The sequence below is a fragment of the Melospiza georgiana genome, chromosome 14 (genome assembly GCF_028018845.1).
Source record: "Melospiza georgiana isolate bMelGeo1 chromosome 14, bMelGeo1.pri, whole genome shotgun sequence".
Classification (NCBI taxonomy): domain Eukaryota; kingdom Metazoa; phylum Chordata; class Aves; order Passeriformes; family Passerellidae; genus Melospiza; species Melospiza georgiana.
In genome coordinates this window covers 14,902,820-14,923,048 of record NC_080443.1, presented here as the reverse complement: position 1 = coordinate 14,923,048, position 20,229 = coordinate 14,902,820, and the positions used below count along the sequence as shown (strand labels likewise).

Below are 20,229 nucleotides of genomic sequence, written 5' to 3'. Positions count from 1 at the left end.
ACTTAAAAGTGCTTCAGCTTGTAGTAAATTGAAGGCCAGCTAATGTCCTGATACTTGTCCTGTTCTGCTCCATTATCAATATGTTGTGTTCAGCATTTCAAACTGGTTTTTGTGGTTTTTTCCCTCTACTGAACTTATGATTGCTCAGTAGACTTTGAATTTATTCATTGCTTTAAGCAGTGCAGATCTTACACTGAGATTCCTTGTCTTTCAAGTATCTCATGTGCATTGTATTGCCTTGTGTCCTGACAAATATATTTAATTTTCCTGGTCTGTGTGTGGTAACTGTAAAGCTAGCATTGCAGGGCAGTGACTGTGCCAGCATGATCTTTATTTCCTTTTCTATTCTTCATTATATTGCTGAGGTCTAATAAAAGTCAAATGTTCACACATGACTCACGAGGCTGCGTGGCTGACCAATGCATCACGATCTCTCTTCAGGAGTGCTTGTAATTACCTGCCCTTGATCTGCCATTCCTGTGACCAGCCTTGTGCTCTGGGAGCACAGCTCTGCCATGGCAACTCTGGGCTTTATCTATCCCTTTTCTTCCAGGGATACCTGGCAGTGCAAAGTCTGGGATGAGGGGCTGCTCCTTGGTTTTCAGTGCATGTTTATTAGGTGGAGTTCAGGGAGTTATCATGATCAGTAACAAGAAATCCACCTTTTTCTTAATAAATCTCTCCCCTCAGGGAAAGAGTGGCTTCTGAGCATATGAAACACAAGTGTCATTATCTTTCTCCCTTTCTAAGGCTTTTTTTTCCCATATAAAATGCCTCCCTTTTGCTCTAAGTATCTGAATATCTTGGTGTTGTGTTAGGTAGGAGAAGGACGAGTATTGAAGACTTTTTGACCTGAAGTGCTGGCATGGGTTTTTGGATTTCTGGCTTCAGTGCATGAGCACAAACTGATGCAATTACAGCTTGAATCATAGATTAGGGGGCAGCTGGTGAACTACAAGCCAGGAGGCTGCACCATTCACATTTATCTTATACCTTCCTGCAGACAGTGGGGCATGCTAGAAAGTCATACTGAAAAAAGAAAACCCAGCAACCTGCTGATGCTCTTTTTTTTTTTTTTTTTTTTTTTCCTCTAAAGGCAAAGCTGTCTGGCATGGATCAGTCTTAGAATTGTTCTCCCTGCTTTTAAAAGCATTCAGCTAATGGTGAGTCCAAGAATGGTGTGTGTTTGCACTCAAACTCTGGTTAATGTATCAGTCCTGAAATAAAAGATTTAAAAAAAAAATTAACAATAGGTGAGTTATTCTCTCTCTAGAGCATTACCCCTTTGTAACATTCAGTGAAGTGGTGTTCACATGTAATTATCAAAACAATTTCTGAAATTCCTCAGAAAGTTATTTAGCAGAAGCCCCAGGTGGCTGAGACTTTGTGTTCCTGGTACTGTTACAGGATTTTGAAAGCCTCTTAAGTAGTTTTTGTGCTTTCTGCCTTTTTTGACTGAACTGAGTGCACAGTCTTGTTTAAGCCATGGTCAGAGTGCCTTGTGGGGCACGTGCTCATCATCCTCCCACTTCCTAACCCCCCTCCACATGGCCAGGCCAGCTCTCAGGCCTCTCCCCCCCCTTGGCCACAGCACATTGAGCAACTTCCTCTGGCTTTCTTGGTGCTGGAGGGGCCCTAAAACACTGTAAGGAAACAGCACAGCTCAGTGGTTGGAGCAGGACCCCTGTGAGACCTGGCAGGGACACTTGTTACACCTGCCTGGTGAATCCACAGCTGCCTCTCTCCTGGCAGGTTAGTGGCAGAGCAGAAAGGAAAGGTCCTGGGGGCAGAACCTGAAGAGACAGATGGGGAGAAATGAAGCTGAGTTCTTGTGTGGGTGGGTTTTTTGTTGTTTTAAGTGAGTTCTGTTGATGAAGTTCTGGAATGGCTGCCCAGGGAGGTGGTGGAGGCACCATCCCTGGATGTGTTTAAAAAAGCCTGGATGTGGCAGTGGGTCCCAGGGTTTAGTTGAGGTGTTGCAGCTAGGTTGGATTTGATCTTGAAGGTCTCTTCCAACTTATTGGCTCTGTGATCCCGTGAAATTGGTGAGATAAGGGGGTTCCAGTGACCTGCCCTGAGCTGTTTCAGGTTCTGAATTCTTGAGCTCTGGGAGTCCCAGGTTGTTCAGGAATTGTGCTTTCCAAGAGTGCTTCCCAGGCAGGTTTGCTAACCTAGTGACCTACATGTTGTGTTGGGCTCAAGTGACAGTCTCTGAGCAGCTGTCACTGTATCCACTCACAGCAGGAAAGGGAATTTGAAGGGCATTTCCTGCTCTGTCAGTACAGTCTTGAACTTTGTCTAGCAAAGAGCAGCCAGCTTTCCCTGGCTGGCAGGGAGGCCACAAAGGTGGCTCTCAACTCTGCCCACTGAAAGATCAGGCCATCCTCTGATGCTGCTTTAATTGTCAAGACATGGAATTTTCTTCAGTCTTTTTCTAGACATTGTCTGCTCACCAAGGCATTGTCAGACAGCTGATAATGCAGGCTTCCTACTGAGGCATTGCTGAGTTTTTCAGCAATGTTATTGAAATTTTACACTGAAAACAGTTTGTGGACATGTGAGTTTTATGTGTTTGTAATAGCTTAGTCATGTCATGTAGCTGGGCTAAGTTCTGTGGTCTACAGCACAAGACTATTCTGCCTTCTACAGAGTAGTTCTGCACCCAGTGTTCCTCTGAAAACAAGCCCAGCTCTGAGACGGAAGAAAGAAAAGCACTAAGATTAGTTTACACAAGAAACAGACAAACTCTGAGTTGCCACTCTTTTTAGCTCACTTACATAAAGCTGTTGGTTTGCTGACAAGAATCTGCCCCTGCTTCCAGCAGTCCCTCCCTGAAGCATCTTCCTGGTGCCCACAGTGTGATGACTTGGATGCTGTGCTAGCCCTAATTCCAGTTCCCAGGGCAGGGCTGGGCTGTGACTGAGCTGCTCAGTATCTTGACTTGTCCCTCAAAATGCTTTTGTGGTTTAGATTTTGCTCATGCACAATGTTCTTTAAATATTGCAAGGAGCTGATCTCCACGTGACTGAAGAGAACTCTTCACTGGTTTTTTGATACTGATATAGATAAAGCCTTATCCTTTCTGAAATGAACTGTTGTAAATTTTACTAGACAAAGCTTTAAAAAAAGGTCTTTTTTCGGGGGGGATTTTTTGCCATTCTGTACTTCTGCTTGGTATCCAAAGAGTCACCTTCCTTCTAGCATTGTCTATTCTGCAATTCTTATTTCTTGTGGATTTTTTGGGAGAGTTTTGGGCTTTTTTTTGGTAGTGTTTTTTATTTAATATTGAATCCTGATATCATGAATGCTTTTTTCAGAATTGTATTGTTGGTAACGCCTTTAACTTTCTGGGCAGCAAGGAAGATTAACTTGAATTAATTGAAAGAGTTATTTATAAGCTTCCAAATGAATGTCTGTGCCAAAACTTAACAGGGTATAGCTAATCAATTTTATTTCATGTGCTTGTATCCCTGCAGTTGATAGGATTAGTGTTCCTTGCCATCTACAGGGCATTATCTTTATCTCCCTGGCACTTGTGAAGCAGTGCATTCTCCTCTGCTCCTTGAGCAATGCTGAGCTTGTTCAGCTCTGCCAGGCCACGTCACCCTGCTGGAGGCACCTCTTGTTCAACTTCACTGGGCTGTCAGATACCACTATCTATTTAAAAGATCATTATCTCAGAAGTGCTTTCATCTGCCTCAAAGCAGAGCTTAAGCTCAGTCTCTGATAAGGGATTTAATGATCCAGCTGTGGCTTGGGGAGCTGAGAAGCAGGGAGCGTGATCGATAGCAGCCTTGGTTTAGACATGAAGCAAAGTTGAGGTTTTCTGTAGTACAAAGGACAGTTCCACCTAAATGACAGATGACAAATGATGACCTCTGAGATAGGGAAGCTCAAAAGGTGGTAAATGCTTCAGTTTCTCTTTCAGAAAGCAAGCTGAACAGTCTGATGCCTGGCATGTCCTAAGCACTAGTGTCTCTGTATCCAGAGGTAAGGGAAAAACTGCAGGGAGGAATCCCTGCCAGGCCTGCTCTGCTGATGCTCATTTAAGTGAGAAAGTGAAGTTCACTTTAAATCCATGCTGCAATTTTAGTGTTCCTGTACCAGCTTAAAAAAGGAGTTTAAAGGAAGTGAAAAGACAAAGTAGTGTGATGTGCAAGTGACTATAAAATCTGACTTTCACACTGAGTCTACAGAAAAAGAAACTCCTGTGGTGGTGGTTACTGTCTGCTTCTTTCTGCTTCATATCAAGTCAAACAAGAGATCAGATCCTCCAGCTCTGTGTGTGTGACAAAGATGAATTACCTAGAGAAGGCATCAGGGTTAGAGCCCAGTTGTTTGTATAAACCTTGGGCAACCCTGGGGTTTTCACTGATGAGCACTTGTGCAGGAGCTGGAAAGCTTTGAGATGTGATGAGTCTCCCTTTCTGTGAAACTGGCGTGCTCAAGGTCAGTCTGCTTTTGGTTTCAGGTGCTCTTGCCTCAGTAAGAAAGCAACCAGCTGTGGCAATGGCTTTGTGAAATGCTGCATGCCAGTAAAGGCTGCTTCCCATCAGGTTTTGACACTAGTCTTAACCCTCCAAGGTGTTTTTAAAGAAAATAGAACTGAATTAGGGGTTTGCTTCAGATTACACAATGTGGTGGTTGGTTACCACATGCCAAAGCAGCAGGGTATTTATTTACCTGCTCCTCCTGAAGCCTGTGCTCCCCTGGCTGTGTGGAACCACTCTGGACACCCAGCACCTGCTGCTCTTCAGCTGCACAAGTCTCACAGGTGAGAGGTTGTGTGTCAATGGGATCTCCTGAGAAAGTCTCCATTTCACATTCCAGTTGTATGTCATTTACTGGAAATTCTTGCTTTTCAGTACTATCCCCATTGTTTCAAAATTCTCCTTATTAAAAAGCTTGTTTTTCAAACAGGCTGCTTGTATCAAAGTTGATTATCTTGCAGCAGTTCATAGCTGTGTTTCCTTCTGGTTTGAACTTTCATCTGACAGGCATCACAAGCATTTCCATCTCTTCCTTTTTAAGAGCATCATTTCTTTGGAAAAGAAGTGCTGAGGAAATATTTCTAATTATTTTATCTTCTTAATAGGAAACTGCTGGCCAAAACTCTTACAGTTTTGCTTTTGAAAACTTGTCAGCTTTGCTGTGTGGTTTGTTGACTGAGCTCCTGTGTTACTCTGCTCAAGAGAGGAAATCACTGATCTTACTCTTGTAGTGGTGGCAGAAACTGGAGAAGTGTTTTTGGTAGCTGAAACCTTCCCCATTTATGTGCACGAGGGTTTTTGTGTTTGCTTGGCAGAGCACTCCATTTCATGGAAAGAAGAGGCATTTTCCATCATGAGGCAGTATTATGGGTGGCTGTAATTGAATATTTGAGGGGATGAATCACTGACTCTAGGGGCTGCACATTGCAGAGCAATGATCCCAGTGCCACTTGGAGCCAAGTGGGATAATCCAGGGAGGCCTCTCTGGGGCAGGCAGGTGCAAATCCACTCCCACAGCATCCCTTCCAATGGATGATGGTTTTGTCTGCCCACTTGGACATCCAGCCACGGCAGGTTGGTGCTCATAACTCCTGTGGAGCTCATAACTCCTTTGTGCTTCCATGCCTGTGCTTGAGCCTGCCAGGAGAGAGCTGCTCCCTGTGCTGGGATGGTCCCAGTGCCAGGGGAGGTGTGGGGGGCACTGCAGGCTGCAGCTGCTGTTCTGCCATGCAGGGAAGGTGTCCTGCTCCAGCAGCATCTGCTCTGGGGGCTGTGTTGAGGGCAGGATGTGCTGGGGCAGCTGCTCAGTGAGTGTCCCACAGAGGAGGTGCTGGGCATTGGCATTTTGTGCTGTTTGGTGACAGCTGGAGCACCAGCTACTTCTTATGGAGTAAAAGCTTGTATTTTTATTAGTTTCCTTTGCACTTCAGAACCTTTCTTCCTGTATTCATGCTCTATCCAGACAAGCTGGTTTGTGAGCAGATCTGTAGCAATCTCTCCTACCTTGTGTTCCTCATTATTTAGCCTTTCAGTTTGTTTCAGACTTGACAATGAGCTCCTTGTATGTGATGGTGAGCAAGAGCCAAGTGAATGCTGTCAAACCCAGCTCTTTACTAAATAAGGGGAGTTTATCCTGTCATTTCTCTCTTGCTGTTATCTAATCAAATTTTATAGTGTACTTTTATTTTCTGCTCTGTCTGGAGCAGATATTATTGCTTCTCTTCTTCCTCCTGTAGGGAGTGATTTGAGGTGAGGAGTTGGTCACTGCTCTGCACTTTGTGCTGTATAATCTGGAATACCAAGGCTGTAGAAACAAGTTGGGTTTTCTGTCTCTGTGTTTAGTCCTAAAGCTTTTAGATGAGAAACTGGGTTTTGAAGCCTTAAGAGAATTCCCTCTGTGAAGGCTGAAAATAAGGCTCTGTATAGCTGAAAATAACAGTGTGGCTTGATGTCATGGCAGGTGTAGAGAGGAGGTAGAGTATGTCTACCTTAGATGCAGTTTCCAAGTGAATTCTCTTTTTTTTCCATCTCTCCTCAGGGACTCCTCAGTGCAGTTCCTAGGAGTGAAAGCAGAGTCAGTCATGACTCAGTGCCCACCATAAAGGCTTACAGAGCACTGCCTTTTCCACAGAGACTTTGTGCCCTGGAGGAGAACAACCCACTTCTGCCACAGCACTTTGAGCTCCCCAGCCATTCCTGAACCAAGCAAACTTACAGGTGAGTTGATCATAATTACTTGGTTTTAATAATGCTTTAAGTTGTCAGCCAGAAAAACTTAGGCTTCAATAATCAGCTTTAATCTTGACATATGTCTGGTTTTGTTTCTTTAGGTTCTTACTCATTGTTAATCTCTAAAATACAGCTTTTCTATTCTTGTTTTGATGACAAGATAGATTCACTGATAGCATTTCCATAAGTTAGAGAAAACTTTATGCAGATTCTAAATCTGTCACAGTTTTAGATTTTAGCATTATCTTGCTAAAAAGCCCTTAAATGACCCAGATTCATAAATACATACATATTCCCTAGAAATACATGATTTGCATTTAACATAACTATTTCTTTTTAAAATCAAGAAAGTCACTTTAACCAGTTGTGAACTCAGACAATTCTGTTGAAGATTTTTGCAATCTGCCCTGGCACCTCTCATCTGTTTGTGACTTGCTGGCTGAGAAGGTGCCAGCAGGATTGGCTCAGATGGAAGGACTCTGAGCCTGATGGCCAAACTGCTCAGGGCTAAAAGCAAGCATGATGTGATGCTGAAACCCTTTTGATGATTTGGGGTTTAGGAATTTCTTAACCAAGAAGTCAAGACCTTGTTTTTTTTTTTTCATATAAATATCCCTTGGGGAATTGATTTTTTTTTTCTTAGTTAGCCTCAATACTGAACATGTCACTGGGCTAAAAGATGATGTGCTTCACACTACAGAAGGGCCTGTGAGAGCTTGGTGGCAGTGCCTTTCCAGTGACAGCTGACATCCCAAGAGTTGCTCATATGACCAATGTTTGGCTTCCTGAATGTTGTTGAGATCTTGTCCCAAAGGGCAGCCAAGCAATTGCAGAGCTGCCAGAGCTGCAGAGCTGCCAGTCTGATGGTGGGGACCTTCCATATTTAAAAGGTGTCAGCTCTCTTTGACTTTCTTTTGAATTTAGGGTGCTACATGTCTGCTGTTAATGAGATTATTTAGTAATTGAAGAATAGTAATAACCTATTACAGGACATTCACCATAACTTCTAGTGTAAATGTTAAACTTGATTCTTGAAAGAATAAAAATTACTTACACGCTTCAGGCATGTCAGAATAAGTAAGTAATGAAATTATATCTTTTGTAGGGTTTTATATTACCTGAGACTTTAAATAATATTCTATGGCTTGAAACATACCTTGTTGTGAAATGGGGCTTTGAATCCTTTTTCTCTTGCATTTTCAAGTTAATAATTGGGAGGGACTGCCCTGTGGTCTCAGTTGCTATTGGGCCTGATGTGATCCAAACCATTTGAATGAGGAACAGAAGAATGATTGAATTAGTCTTTGTTCCCAAAAATGGGAGGTTGGTTTCACACTAGATCCAAACAGGCACACAACACCCATTTCAAAATCCCAGTTAGATTTGTAAGGCATTAAAATGGTGTCTATAATTCCTCTTTAATTCAGTGTTGGTGCTTCTTTGGGTGAGAATGCAGGAGATGTAGGCGTGTTCCAAAAATGTGTGCTTATGCACAGGTGAATCAAATGGTTCTCTATTAAATCTATTGTTTATTGAGATAAACCATAACTCTAAGATTAGTTCTTTACAATTGTATCTATTTTATAGTTTGGAAATGTTCCTGAATTGAAATGAGAACCTGAAGTGTACAGCTTTTATTGGGGTGGCATAGGCCATGTGTCTCTGTAAAGGGCAAATAAACTGGTTTGCTGATACTCAGTATTTAAAGGATAGCAGTGTGGGACATTTACAGGCAAACTTGTTCCTCTGCATCCAAAAACCACCAAGGAGCTGGGAGGTAATAGGTAGTGTAGAAAGGAATGGAGTGTGGGTGAGAGCTCCTTACCAGGGGAACTTCCTCCTCCTCCTCCTCCTCTTCCTTCCTTTCCCTTTCCCCACAATAGACTTCAGGTGAAGCCTTGTGTTTCTGAGCTGCTTTATCCACCAGAACTGCTGGTGTTTACTAAAATAGGAATTCTTCTGCTGTTTTCTAGCAGTAGTAACACTGACTCTTGTTCTATGTTTGCTTTTTCAGACCTCCTTCTGGATGACCAATGTGTGTTTTAAGTGATTCTGTCAGCAGCTAAGTCTCCAACTTCCCACTCATTCCAGCTGGTAGCAGCGTTTAAGATGCAAAAAGATCGCAATCCGGGATCGCACAAACATTTCTCTTAAAACTTCCTAGATGATTGTAGTTGCTTGGGTTGTGTTCTGTGCTAGCAGAAGCCTTTTCCAAGCTCTGCTGTTGACTCTAGAGCACCACCTTCCCCATTTCCTGGGAGCCTTGGGGGCTGGCAGCATGGGAAACTCGTGCGTTTGCCGCGACGACAGCGGGGCCGAGGACAACGGGAGCTCTCAGGGCAGGCAGACGGAGCACAGCAGGACACACATCCCTGAGGCCAGGAGCCACCCAAGGGACCCTGTCCGTCCACCCAGGAGGGGTCGAGGGCCTCATGAACCAAGGAGGAAAAAACAGAATGTGGATGGGCTGGTGCTTGATACACTGGCTGTAATTCGGACGTTGGTAGATAAGTAAGTACCTCCTCAAGGAATAATTCAACATGAATGAAAATGTTCTTGTCTCCTCTCAAACTGTGGCTCCAGCCTCTCACCGATCTGCACCTGACCCTCCCTGGAGCAGCTGCGTGTTTCCATCTGGAGGCTTAGGAGAGGAGCACCTTTCCTAGGTAATAGAAGTAGCTCCTGAGTGCCCAGGTACAGACTCTTCCAGGAGCTGAGGAGCTTCCTCAGAATTCCTGATTTCTTACCTGGCACAGATACACAGTTTAGGAAGCAATAAATGCTCCAGAGGCTGGGAACTTCTGTCCTAAAAATTGGTTGTTGTGCAGCTTTCTGTTTTCAGGCTGGATTTTACTTCTTTGGAAATGGTGAAGCAAAATAGGGAGCTTTGATCTTAGCCTGGATAAACAGACTGAGGTTTTCTTTCCAGTTTTAAGTCTGACTACTTTTTAAAGATCACATGTTGTGACTGCCCAACTCACAATCCCAGTATTGCATTCCTGTCATGCTCAAAGCATCCATTAAGAGCGTGGGGGATATTTATGGGCTCATCCATTTTTTGGTCTTTATTTGGTTTTGGGTTGCTTTCTAAAAAGCTTTGAAAGGACCTTAAAATGATGGGTTAAGTTAGCTCAACACCTTTTGGGTTAGGTGCAGGCTAGGAATTGGGAAGACCAGAACTGAAGGAAAAGCACAATTCCAGCCTGAGAGCCTGACTCAGTGGTTTGAGTTTAAGGTGGATGAGACTCAAAATAAGTGAGCCTTGATTCATATACCTGCATCAACTCTGGAATGTGCCTGCAGAGAAGGAGTTTGCCTTCCTGCTGTTAAAGGCTTTAAGTGAAAATATCAGGACTGATGTTTTTCATGGACATTTAAGTCTTAAGGTGTGTTTTGTTGGTTTTTTAACATATTTTATTTTGTGCTCTGTCTTCAAATCATGGCAAACATTTTTTATAGTCTCTGCCTACTCTCACATGCCCTTTCCCTCAAGTTCAGCTCCTTAAGCTGTTTCACAACACTTCTGTGCACAGTCAATCCTGTTCCTGTAGGTCTTGCAATCAGTTTTGTAATCTTGTGAGCACTTTCCTATGCTACTGAGAGACAATAAGCATGGTTATTTCACTGCCCATGGAGTCCTGTTTCTGATCAGTTCCTGAAGCTACTGTATTTTTATGGGGGCTTTTATACAGACTACAGGAAAATGCACTGTGATAAGGAATGAGTCATTGCTCTCCCTGGTTGCTGTTTGTTTGGTTTTTCTTGGGGTTAATTTTTTTCTTGTTACTGTTTATGGTTTTATCAAATCTCAAAGTTCTGACCTAAAACATATCTGACAACTGATTTTATTTTCTCTCCTATCTAGAGATAGATGCTTCCTAGAAGTCTAATTTCATAAACTCAGAAGGATAAGTTCTATATTTTGGGGCTTATATGAAAAGCTGCCTTGCAAATTAAGAAATTACCAAAATGGCTGTTTTGCTTCAAAATGAGGAAGGTGTGTCCTGGAGGGGATGTTAAAAATTAAGTGGTTAAAATGGCAAATCAGTGGGACAGGATTGTCCTGTGCTCAGTGCCACTACTGTGAAAAGCTGCTACTCGTAACAAAATCAGAAATCTTCCAGTTAAAAATGTCATCCTTTTTTATTGTAGCCTTTACTTGTACTTATGGTTGGGATTTTTGTTGGGGTTTTTTTCCCATTTCTTTGAATCTTTCTATTCTTTCTCCTGATGTAATTCTGGCTGCAAAACTTCACTTCTTTTTCCTTCTAGGCAGATTACTTTCCAGAAGAAAGTTGAAGATGCCTCGAGTTAAAAAAACAACCCATCTGTTTCAAATGTTGTGGCAATATAAAAATTCATTAAACTGGACTTTAGCATTCTCTTGTAGAAATATTTAAGAATATATTGTGCTCATCTTTTTGTAAGAAAAGAAAGACATGTATTTATGTCATATATATTTCATCACTGCTGAAATTTTTCTCTTTATGATTAATCTCTCAAACTAGGTAGTTTTATTATCTCCATAAGTAATGTCTGTTGAAATTTTCTAAAATTTCTCTGTATCTCATATTTCCAATTTCTTTTCAGAGCTGTTGATAGAGAGTGAGTGTGGAACATAAAGTCTAAGCCTGGGGTTAGATCCCAGTGCCTAAGGAGCACTGAATAAAGTATTTTAGGACATGCTGCTGCATAAGCTTTTTCTGGACCTAGGGGTGCTTACTGAGCAAGACTTTGGGGTCTTGCTGTAGGTACTTTCACTGGCAGTGCCTGCTCAGATTCAGATGAGTCCTTAGCTTTGTGTCCTTTCTCCAGCAAACTAGACTGAGGACCTGAGCTGTTGAGCTTCTTGTGGTTTTCATGTTGGAAAATGGCTTGGATGAAATATTTTCTGTTAAACTGCCTTAACTGTTTCTTTTAACAACTCTTGTTGGAGACTGTGATGCTGTTAGATGGCTTCCCATTCAGGTTTTGTGGTGGTTTTTAAATATTTATATATTTAGCAGAGAATTTCTGAGGAAAAAATCCTATTGAAGTGATGCCCCTTGTGCACTGCTCTGGGTTCACTTTGTGACGTCTGACATGCAGTGCCTCATTATGTGCTACAAGGAACCTGCTAATGAGCAGCACCAATCTAGGCATTATGTTCAGCTCTTAGACATGCAGATGTTGATCACAATTTCACTTGTCAGCTGTTGCAGACATGCAGATGTTGAGCCAGAGAGAGGCTCAAATCCCATCTGTGTTTCAGATCTGAAAATTACATTAGCAATCTGCAGCCTGTGTAACTTCCTTTTGTTAAATGGTTACTGGATTTGTTTTCTGTCTGTGAGTAATCATTTTATTCATTGTATTACATTGATGATTGTGTATAATTTTTGACCTGTGTAATATCTCTTTCAGTGACCAGGAGCCTCCTTATTCAATGATCACGTTGCATGAAATGGCAGAAACAGGTATCAAGGCATTGTGTTGGGCATTTCAGTTGTGACTCACAAGCAAAAGAAACAAAACAAACCCCAAGCCCCTCTTTTCTTTGCAAGGAAAAATGCACCTCAGCTGGGTGTGTTGGGGTGTGGTGTAGCTCTGGGGATGTGGGAACCAGAGCAAAGTTCTGCCCTCCAGGGCTTCTGTGAGCTCATGCATTGGCCTAAGTTTGTTTGAATTCAGTTGAAGTTCCCATGTGAAATCTCCAGAAGCAGCCAGTGTGGATGGCCACAAACACACTGTAGTGGCATTAAACTCTAAGCCACCAAGAGTGGCTGTTTGCAGCTGAGCAGGAACATCCTGCCCCTGCACACAGATGTGGGCCATCCTGTGTGCTCAGGTGTCAGCACAGAGCAGGTTCCTTTGGTTTGGGTTTTACTGACCTGAGACCTCTGCTTTACTCTGTATCTCTCCCAGCCCTGTCCCTCAGTGCTCCTGCAGGACAAGCAGGGGCTGCATCATCTTTGTTACAGCAGGAGAGATTCTCCCAGCTTAAGGCTTCAACAAAACTTCTGGTTTAGTTGAATTTTTACCTCTCTACTTAGTAGTGTTGATAGTTGTCCTCGGAAATGTATTTCTGTATTAAAATAAATTAATCAGTCTGGTTAGGTATTACAGCAATTCAATAAAATGTTTTTTAGGGGAATATGCTAACATAACCCCCAATATATTACTGCTGTGTTGTTGTTGTAGGGAATACTGCCTCTTCAGCCTCACTCACCTGTATACTGATACAGATTGTCTTTGTTTTCACTTCTAAGGGAGCTATTTTCTTGTGAATCCAAATTTGTTTACTTTATCAGTAGTTTAACATCTTTGTAGTGGATGCTTGCAAGTAAAAGCCCTTGTCTACTCATTCAACAGTGAGAGCTGCTCCTTAGGAACACAAATATTCTTTAGACCAGCAGGCATGGGAAAAAGCCACTGAGTTTGTTACTCTGTTACTTCAGGGAACTCAGAGAGATCTGATTCTGGTTAAAAGAAATTATTTCCTCAGCGTCATTGTGTATGTAGCATTTAACACTTAAGAGTTGACATTGGCTGCTGAACTATGGGTGTCACAGTAGAGCAAAGTACTTGTCCATACCACCATGAGTATTTCTTCCTAAAAGTAGTAGGAACTAAAGGATGCTCTGGCCTGGCAAGACTCTTCTCCAAACCACACAGGTGTTCACTATTACCCAAGCTGCTGTAAACTTTTTCTTTTTTTGAATTTAAACTTCTAAACTACTGCAAACTAAGACAGTGGTGTAAAAAACAAACTGTGTTTCCTGCTGTCTCTAAGCTCACTGGGGTAATTTTGAGGATTTTTCAGTTTACATTTGGGGATGTACTTTGAACACTTCTGAATTGCACTGTTAATTCTGAGTGTGACTTGTGTTTTGTGGTTGACAGATGAAGGCTGGTTGGAAGTTGTTCAATCTTTAATTAGAGTTATTCCATTAGAAGATCCCCTGGGACCAGCTGTTATAACGCTACTACTTGATGAATGTCCTCTGCCAACAAAAGTGAGTCAAAAGCAGATGCATTTATCTCTGAATGTCAGTTACTTGTGGTTGCCACACCCAGGATCCCTTTGAGTGCCTGTCACTGGTGATGCAAGACTGATAGTGGTTCAGAAAATGGGTGTAACATTCAACTTCAAGTAGTTTGGGGTGGCTTGGTGTCTAAATGCTAATTGATGCTAGGATTATTCCCCCAAAAACAGATAAATTTGATCCATGGGGAAGGAGCAAGAAAGCCTTGGGTTTTGGTTGCTTTTCCTGCCACTCTCTCCTGCTGTGTGGTACTTGCACTGTGCAGGTGTTGCAGAAGCTCCCCCAGTTCTGCCCTTTTGTTCTCTCATTTGCAAAGCTGCACATTTACAAGTCACTTTTGAATTTGTTCCTGCCCTGCACGTGAGGAATGCAACACAAATGAGTGTGTTAAGCTAAATAAATGACATTTTTAAACTAACAAGTACCTATATATGGCTTTGGCAAATGAGAATCCTTTCGATTTACTGGTCACTAATCTGGTTTTGGGCAGAAAGATGACCTGAGGTGTTCATGCTATGTTGGTGCAGGTGTGTAACTAAAAGCCTCAGGTGCTTAAAGATGCTAAACATAATGTTTGTACAGAGAACTTGTTTGTCTTCAAATGTTTGTCATTGTCTCATTTCTTCAGAAATTGCTGCTTCATTTCTCAAGCTTCTGATGCTGCCAATTTTAGTCTTCCATTGGTGTTGTTAGGGACATGAAGAGCTGCTTGCATCAGTGGCTGGAGAATTGGTCAAGCTCTCAAACTACCTGAAGTGGGTCTGTTTCCTCTAGGCTATTGATTAAAGTTATCTGAGACTTTTAAACAAGAGAAATGTATTATGACTCTCACAGAGACTGCTGAGTTATTTTGAAAACAAAGCTGTTATTAGAAACTTTGTCTAATTTAAAAAAGAAATCAGGAAATGGAGGCCACTGTGAATGCACATAGGGAGAGTGATTTTGGAATTTTTGTTTGGCTCTACAATGTCCTCAGCAATCAAATGATTTGTGTTTCAAAAGCCATGTGACTTTCATTTGGGTACAGTTAAGGAGTTTGCTATAAAATAGTTGACCTTATCAGGACAAGGGATGAGGTGCTTGTTTTTCTGGGGGGCACAATGGTTTTTCCTGTGTAGCTTCTTTGCAGCACAAGGAGCTGCAGCTGTGGGGTCTGCTGGCCACACGCAGCCTCTAAGTGTGTGCTGCTGGTAATTTTCTTTCTATACAGTTTAAGTTTTTTGTCTTGGGGATTTTTAGGTCAATGCCTCACTTCCATGACAGCTGGAGAACAGCAGTATGCTGTATTTTATTTTCTGGTTTTGCAGGCTATAAAGTCCATAAAGTTAAAAGGGCAGTGCAGTAAACTGTTTATTCTATAAAGTCTTTATTTAACTCAAAATACTTGATCTCTCTGACAGTTCTAATAATGGCTAAGAGCAGTATCAGTATGTCAAGAGTCTAATTTTAGTGAGTCCTTTCCATCCCAAGTCTGCTCAGTCATTCTTTCTCTGTTCTTTCCACTTAGCTCAGTCCTGTTCATCAGTTCTGTTTTTGTGGCTTTCCTTTTAAGAATGTAACTACTTTTCAGTGTGATCTCTGTACAGACCTCAGACTCCAGCACAGTCAACTGATTCAAATGTGGCTCAGAACACAGTTCAAAAAAACATATCTATTCAACTTGAGCAGTGCTCATTTTTCCTCCAAATGGCTGCTGATGACTTCAATATGAGGAGTTCTTCTCTTCTAATTAGATCCTTGCCTGAGATTATGCAGTTTCAATCTGAATCAGCTGAAACTTTCATGAAGGCTGGAAAGTTGAGGAGGATTTGGAACTTTTTAGGGTGGGGTTCTCCCTGTGGGATGACTTGTTCTGGCTCTAGATTAACCCCTAACTACCCTGAAAAATGCAGAGTATGCTCTAGACCTATCTGGAATTTTATTCATACCATTCTGTGTGAACAAAGCAAGTCAAAGCATGGGATTTTAGCTTTATTACCCTCTTTGGTTACTTCCTAAATTTGTGACTGCAGAAAACCACTTAGGCTCTCAAGAACACAGTTTAACATTCTGTAAAGCTGGCAACATCCTAAATTTATGATGGGAATGTGGGCTTTTTGGGGAAGGGGCATGTCTCTTTAGTCCTGAATTCTAAAATCTGAAACAGTCCTTTTCTTTTGAAAAGGATGTGAGTTTTAGGACACTGGAAGTAGATCAGATGGCAGTGGTGCCAAATGTGCTAATTGGTTCCTATTGCCATGGGGAGCTCACTTAAATCCAGAAGTGTTCTGAGCTGTTGATCACAACAACCAACAATCTGATGGTAATTTTAAAGTTACAGCTCTTGGGTCTGTTGAACTTTTGTTCTCATCTGTCCTTAATTATCTTGTCTTAAAAGATAACCCCCCCATGTTGTTTATAATACGATGCTGACTTCAGTAAAGTGTAAAAACAATCTTGTTTTTACAATATTGAATTAGGAGGAAGCTGTACCTGTCAGTAACATTGAAGAGATTTCTGATTTTTCCTTTGCAGGATGCATTACAGAAGTTAACAGAAATACTAAACTTGAGTGGAGCTGCTGCTTGCCAGGACTCTTGTCACCCTGCCAAGCACCGGAACACGACCGCGGTGCTCGGCTGCTTGGCAGAGAAATTAGCAGGTAAAGAAATTAGCAAGTAAAGAAATTAGCAAGTAAAGACCTTCTGCTTCAGCACTCACCATGCACAGGTCAGAGGTGTTGGCTTAGAACTCAATTTCTGCATCCCAGGGTCACCAGGTGTGACAGAATCTGGTTGATTCAATGTCTGAATGAGCCATCGACAAATCCTTCTGCTGTGTGGTTAGTGATTGGGGATCACTGGTGGTTATACTGCCTTAGCACTGATAATCAGTCTCTTCTGCAGACCCACTCTGCTTCTGAATTACTGAGGACACATCCTCTAGACTGTAGGCAGGAATATCAAGTTCGTGGTCTTGGAGGCTGTATAGAAATAAAAAAGAAATATGTTTTTTCCAGTAGACATGTCTTATTCTATTGTAGATAGGTGAAAAGATTCTCTTCTGTGTTGCTTAAAAGAAAATTGCTGAGATTCTGTTTTAAGGTGACTTCATATAGAATTTTTATTCTGTCATTCCTACCTAGTACACAGTTGGAAACTGATGGTTAAGTTTCCTTCCTGCTGGTGATCTCTTTTGTATCTAGATTTTTTTATTCCTTTTTTGAAAGTGGACAGGAAATAGAGGGGAAAAAGTGATTGTCCAATGTCACCTAATGGTTATTAAAACCCAATTACTGTATTTCTGTGGGAAAAAAAAAAAAAGTAAAGAACAAGGTCTGGAAGTGGTTTTGTACTGTAATACTTGTACTGTATTATACAAAGTCAAAATGAGATATACTCTATCTGCTTCTATCTTAGTGGACACAGATCTCTTTGTGTCAGCTCAGGCAACAGATCTGTTAATTAAGTGTTGGAACCCACTGCAAGTTCTTAAGAGCTTGTAGGTGCCAGAGTTTGATTCCCTGGTGTTTCTCTCTTGATTAAGTGGACACTATTTCAGGGCTTTTCCATTTTAAATTGGCTGCTTGTTCTGGTGCTGCAAGCTGTATAATTAACTATCAAGTTGGCTGTTTCAGGTGCTCAGTTTTGCTTCTTTTGGGCTGCTGATAGATGGAGCTGGTTTTTAAACATTGACTCTGGAAGTAAAGGGGAGACAGTCTTTTTTCAAAAGTAAAGAGCATGGAAATGCTGAGTGGAGGCTGCTGGAGTCTTACTGCAAAATCTCTGGCTGGAACTCTGTACCCACTTAGAGCAGTGAAGTGAACAAGACTGTAATGTGCCAGTAACTGTGTAATTATTAAATGTGCAACAAGTACTTTACTAGAAACAATGATAATTGTTTTATATTATAGTTTTGCTTTGCTGTGAAGTTGTTTGGTGTTCTGTAATTTGTTACCTTGTGTTTAAAAGCTCTGTGGTGATGGGTTTGTGGTACTTCCCAGAGAGGGATTTCATTCCTGATGTTCTTGCAGGTCCTGCAAGCATAGGCTTGCTCAGCCCAGGCATACTGGAATATTTACTTCACAGCTTGGTAAGTGTCTTTGATCTTTCTATATGTATCCATACATAGCAATTAGAATGCAATTTTATTATTATTATTATTATTGTGAAAAGTTGAAGTCATGTCTGCTAAATATTGACAGTATATGTTACAAAAAGCTGAAATTCCAGAGCCTGTGGGATCTCCATCCTTGGAGGTAATGAGAAATCAATGGTACAAGGCTCTGAGTAGCTTGATCTCTCTGGATCTATCTCCACAGGAGGGTGGAATACAGGAATTTTGGAGGCTCCTTTGAACCTTTGACTTACAGCTCTTCTTGTCTGTACTGGGTCTTTATTAATATAAACTTTTTCTTACTGCCCATGTTTAGAACTTCCAGTCCCACCCAACAGTGATGCTTTTTGCACTAATAGCACTGGAGAAGTTTGCACAAACAAGTGAGTATTGGCCTGGTACTGCTCTTAGCACCGTGGCTTCTGCATTATTGTCACTTGCTTTGCCTGATCACTTGTGAGCATGAGAGCCTGCATTGGTATTTATTGCTCTAGTGACATCCCTCTACCCCTCAAAACCCCTGAGATTCTTGCTGAAACTTATTTTCCCTGTTAGCAATTGCTGTAGAAGGATTTGTGACACGAGGCCTTTGTCACTGACATAAATCTGTATTAGAGCTGGACAACAGCATTGGGAGCTTGTAGGCAGGAAAAGATATTTTTTGTTTTAATGACAAACCCTTAAGAGATTTGCTGAAACTGGCCTTCTCATCTGAGAAATTACTACATAATGACTTATGACATGAGACCTTTGTTACTTGAAAGGAAATCAATCAATATTGGGGAGAGGGAGAACAGCTGTGATCAGTCTCCTGATGATGCAGTCCATGCTGAGAAGTGGTAAATCTGAATGAAGATAATTCTGCTTGGGGAAACAACTTCATGCTTGTATTATTGAGGTTTAGGTGTGTGTAGAGAGTTCTACTGCATTTGTAGGGTGTTATTATTTTTAACTTAGCCCTAGCTGATAGCAATTACTCTTTTTCCTCTTAAATTGCAGGTGAAAATAAAATGACAGTTTCTGAGTCGTGCATTAGTGACCAACTGATGCTGCTGGAGAAATGGACCGATAACCCCGACTACTTAAAACGCCAGGTTGGATTCTGTGCCCAGTGGAGTTTAGACAATCTGTGTAGGTATAACAAAGGGATGGATGAATTAAACAGTAATCACTCCTCCAAAGAGATGGAGGACTCCTTTGTGTTCATTTTTTATGAGCACTTAGTGTGCTCATTACAAACCTGGCTGCATTTGTAATATCTCCTTGAAAAAGAAAACAAAACCAAAAAAAACCACACGAGCAAATATATCCAGTGTAATGGTATGGAAAGAAAACGTTGGCAAGGAAGATGTTTTTGAAAGGAAGTGGTTTGTACTCTGCAAGTTGGAGCTGCAATGAAAATTCTTTGCACCAGTTTCCTGTAACCCACGCTTCAGCCAGTTTGCTGAGTGGCTCAACAGTGCAGCTCTGTCTCTGTGGAACATCTGGGTTGCTGACATGTCCTGGTGATGGCCACTCCTGTGGTCATTCCCCTCTGGCAGAAAGAATTACTGAAGACTTTTTAAATTAAATATACTTTTTGATTTTTGTGATCAAAAGTAAAGTGTTCTGCAAAGCACTGATCTAGATCAATCTTTTGGATTATTACAAACCCACTGAATTTGCTTGTTTAGTTGTGATTTCAAGGGTGCAGTAACTCTAATGACCTTGTATTTTCTAATGCCTTTCAGAGAAATTTGGGTAAAAGGTCTGTTGGGCTTTAGGGGCTTTAGTCAGCTTATGGAAAGCCAGTGTCAGCTGTGTTTAGTAAATGTCTGTGTAAGTGTTGTAGCAAGTTTGAGTTCTATGAAGGGTCCTCAGATAAGATCTTTCACATGTTAATTTACAAGTATGTGTCAACAATTTGACACCTGGCCAGAGAAATGGTTCTGATTCTTCCGTGAAGAAAGGGCAAGCTGGGAGAGAGAGAGAGAGAGCTGCTTTGGCTCAGTTCAAGTTCATCACCTAAAAATGAGATGATAGAAACCTTTAAATCCTTGTTTTCCTCTCCTTCCTATCCCCAAATCTGTTTCCACTATAATGAGTCAGAAGAACTCTGCCCACTGATTGTACAAATGCAGTGGTAAATCCTGAAGCAGTGGCATCTTGGTGTGAACTTGGATGCCTTCCATTTGCCTGTGGGTTTCCTGCAAGTACTAATTAGATTGTGGGAGCTCTAGTCAGAGGCATAGGTCATGCTTTCATGTTTGGAAGGTATTTAACACACACTATTGAAAGCTGTTTTCATGCAGGGAAAATCTCAGTGTTCCATTGAGTTATGCCAAAAACTACCTGCATCCTAGAGAGATTATCATTGTATGAAGTGTTTAAAATCATGTTTTGCAGCAGCA

The 20,229-nt window shown here is 41.6% G+C and overlaps 1 protein-coding gene across 3 annotated transcripts in view; it reads left to right on the top strand.

Moving 5' to 3' along the window:
- Positions 1 to 20,229, top strand: part of RSPRY1 (ring finger and SPRY domain containing 1) — a 36,438-nt gene that overhangs the window by 3,246 nt on the left and 12,963 nt on the right. Inside the window, exons 2-10 of one of the 3 annotated variants that reach the window (XM_058034382.1) lie at positions 1,097 to 1,163; positions 6,622 to 6,707; positions 8,734 to 9,230; positions 12,123 to 12,175; positions 13,602 to 13,714; positions 16,259 to 16,385; positions 17,757 to 17,815; positions 18,156 to 18,222; positions 18,839 to 18,970. In XM_058034382.1, coding sequence (XP_057890365.1) covers positions 8,884 to 9,230; positions 12,123 to 12,175; positions 13,602 to 13,714; positions 16,259 to 16,385; positions 17,757 to 17,815; positions 18,156 to 18,222; positions 18,839 to 18,970 — 898 coding nt within the window. In that variant the 5' untranslated portion in view covers positions 1,097 to 1,163; positions 6,622 to 6,707; positions 8,734 to 8,883. Of the gene's footprint in view, positions 1 to 1,096; positions 1,164 to 6,528; positions 6,708 to 8,733; positions 9,231 to 12,122; positions 12,176 to 13,601; positions 13,715 to 16,258; positions 16,386 to 17,756; positions 17,816 to 18,155; positions 18,223 to 18,838; positions 18,971 to 20,229 lie in introns of all 3 variants that reach the window. The other 2 variants (XM_058034380.1, XM_058034381.1) reach the window with 2 other exon arrangements.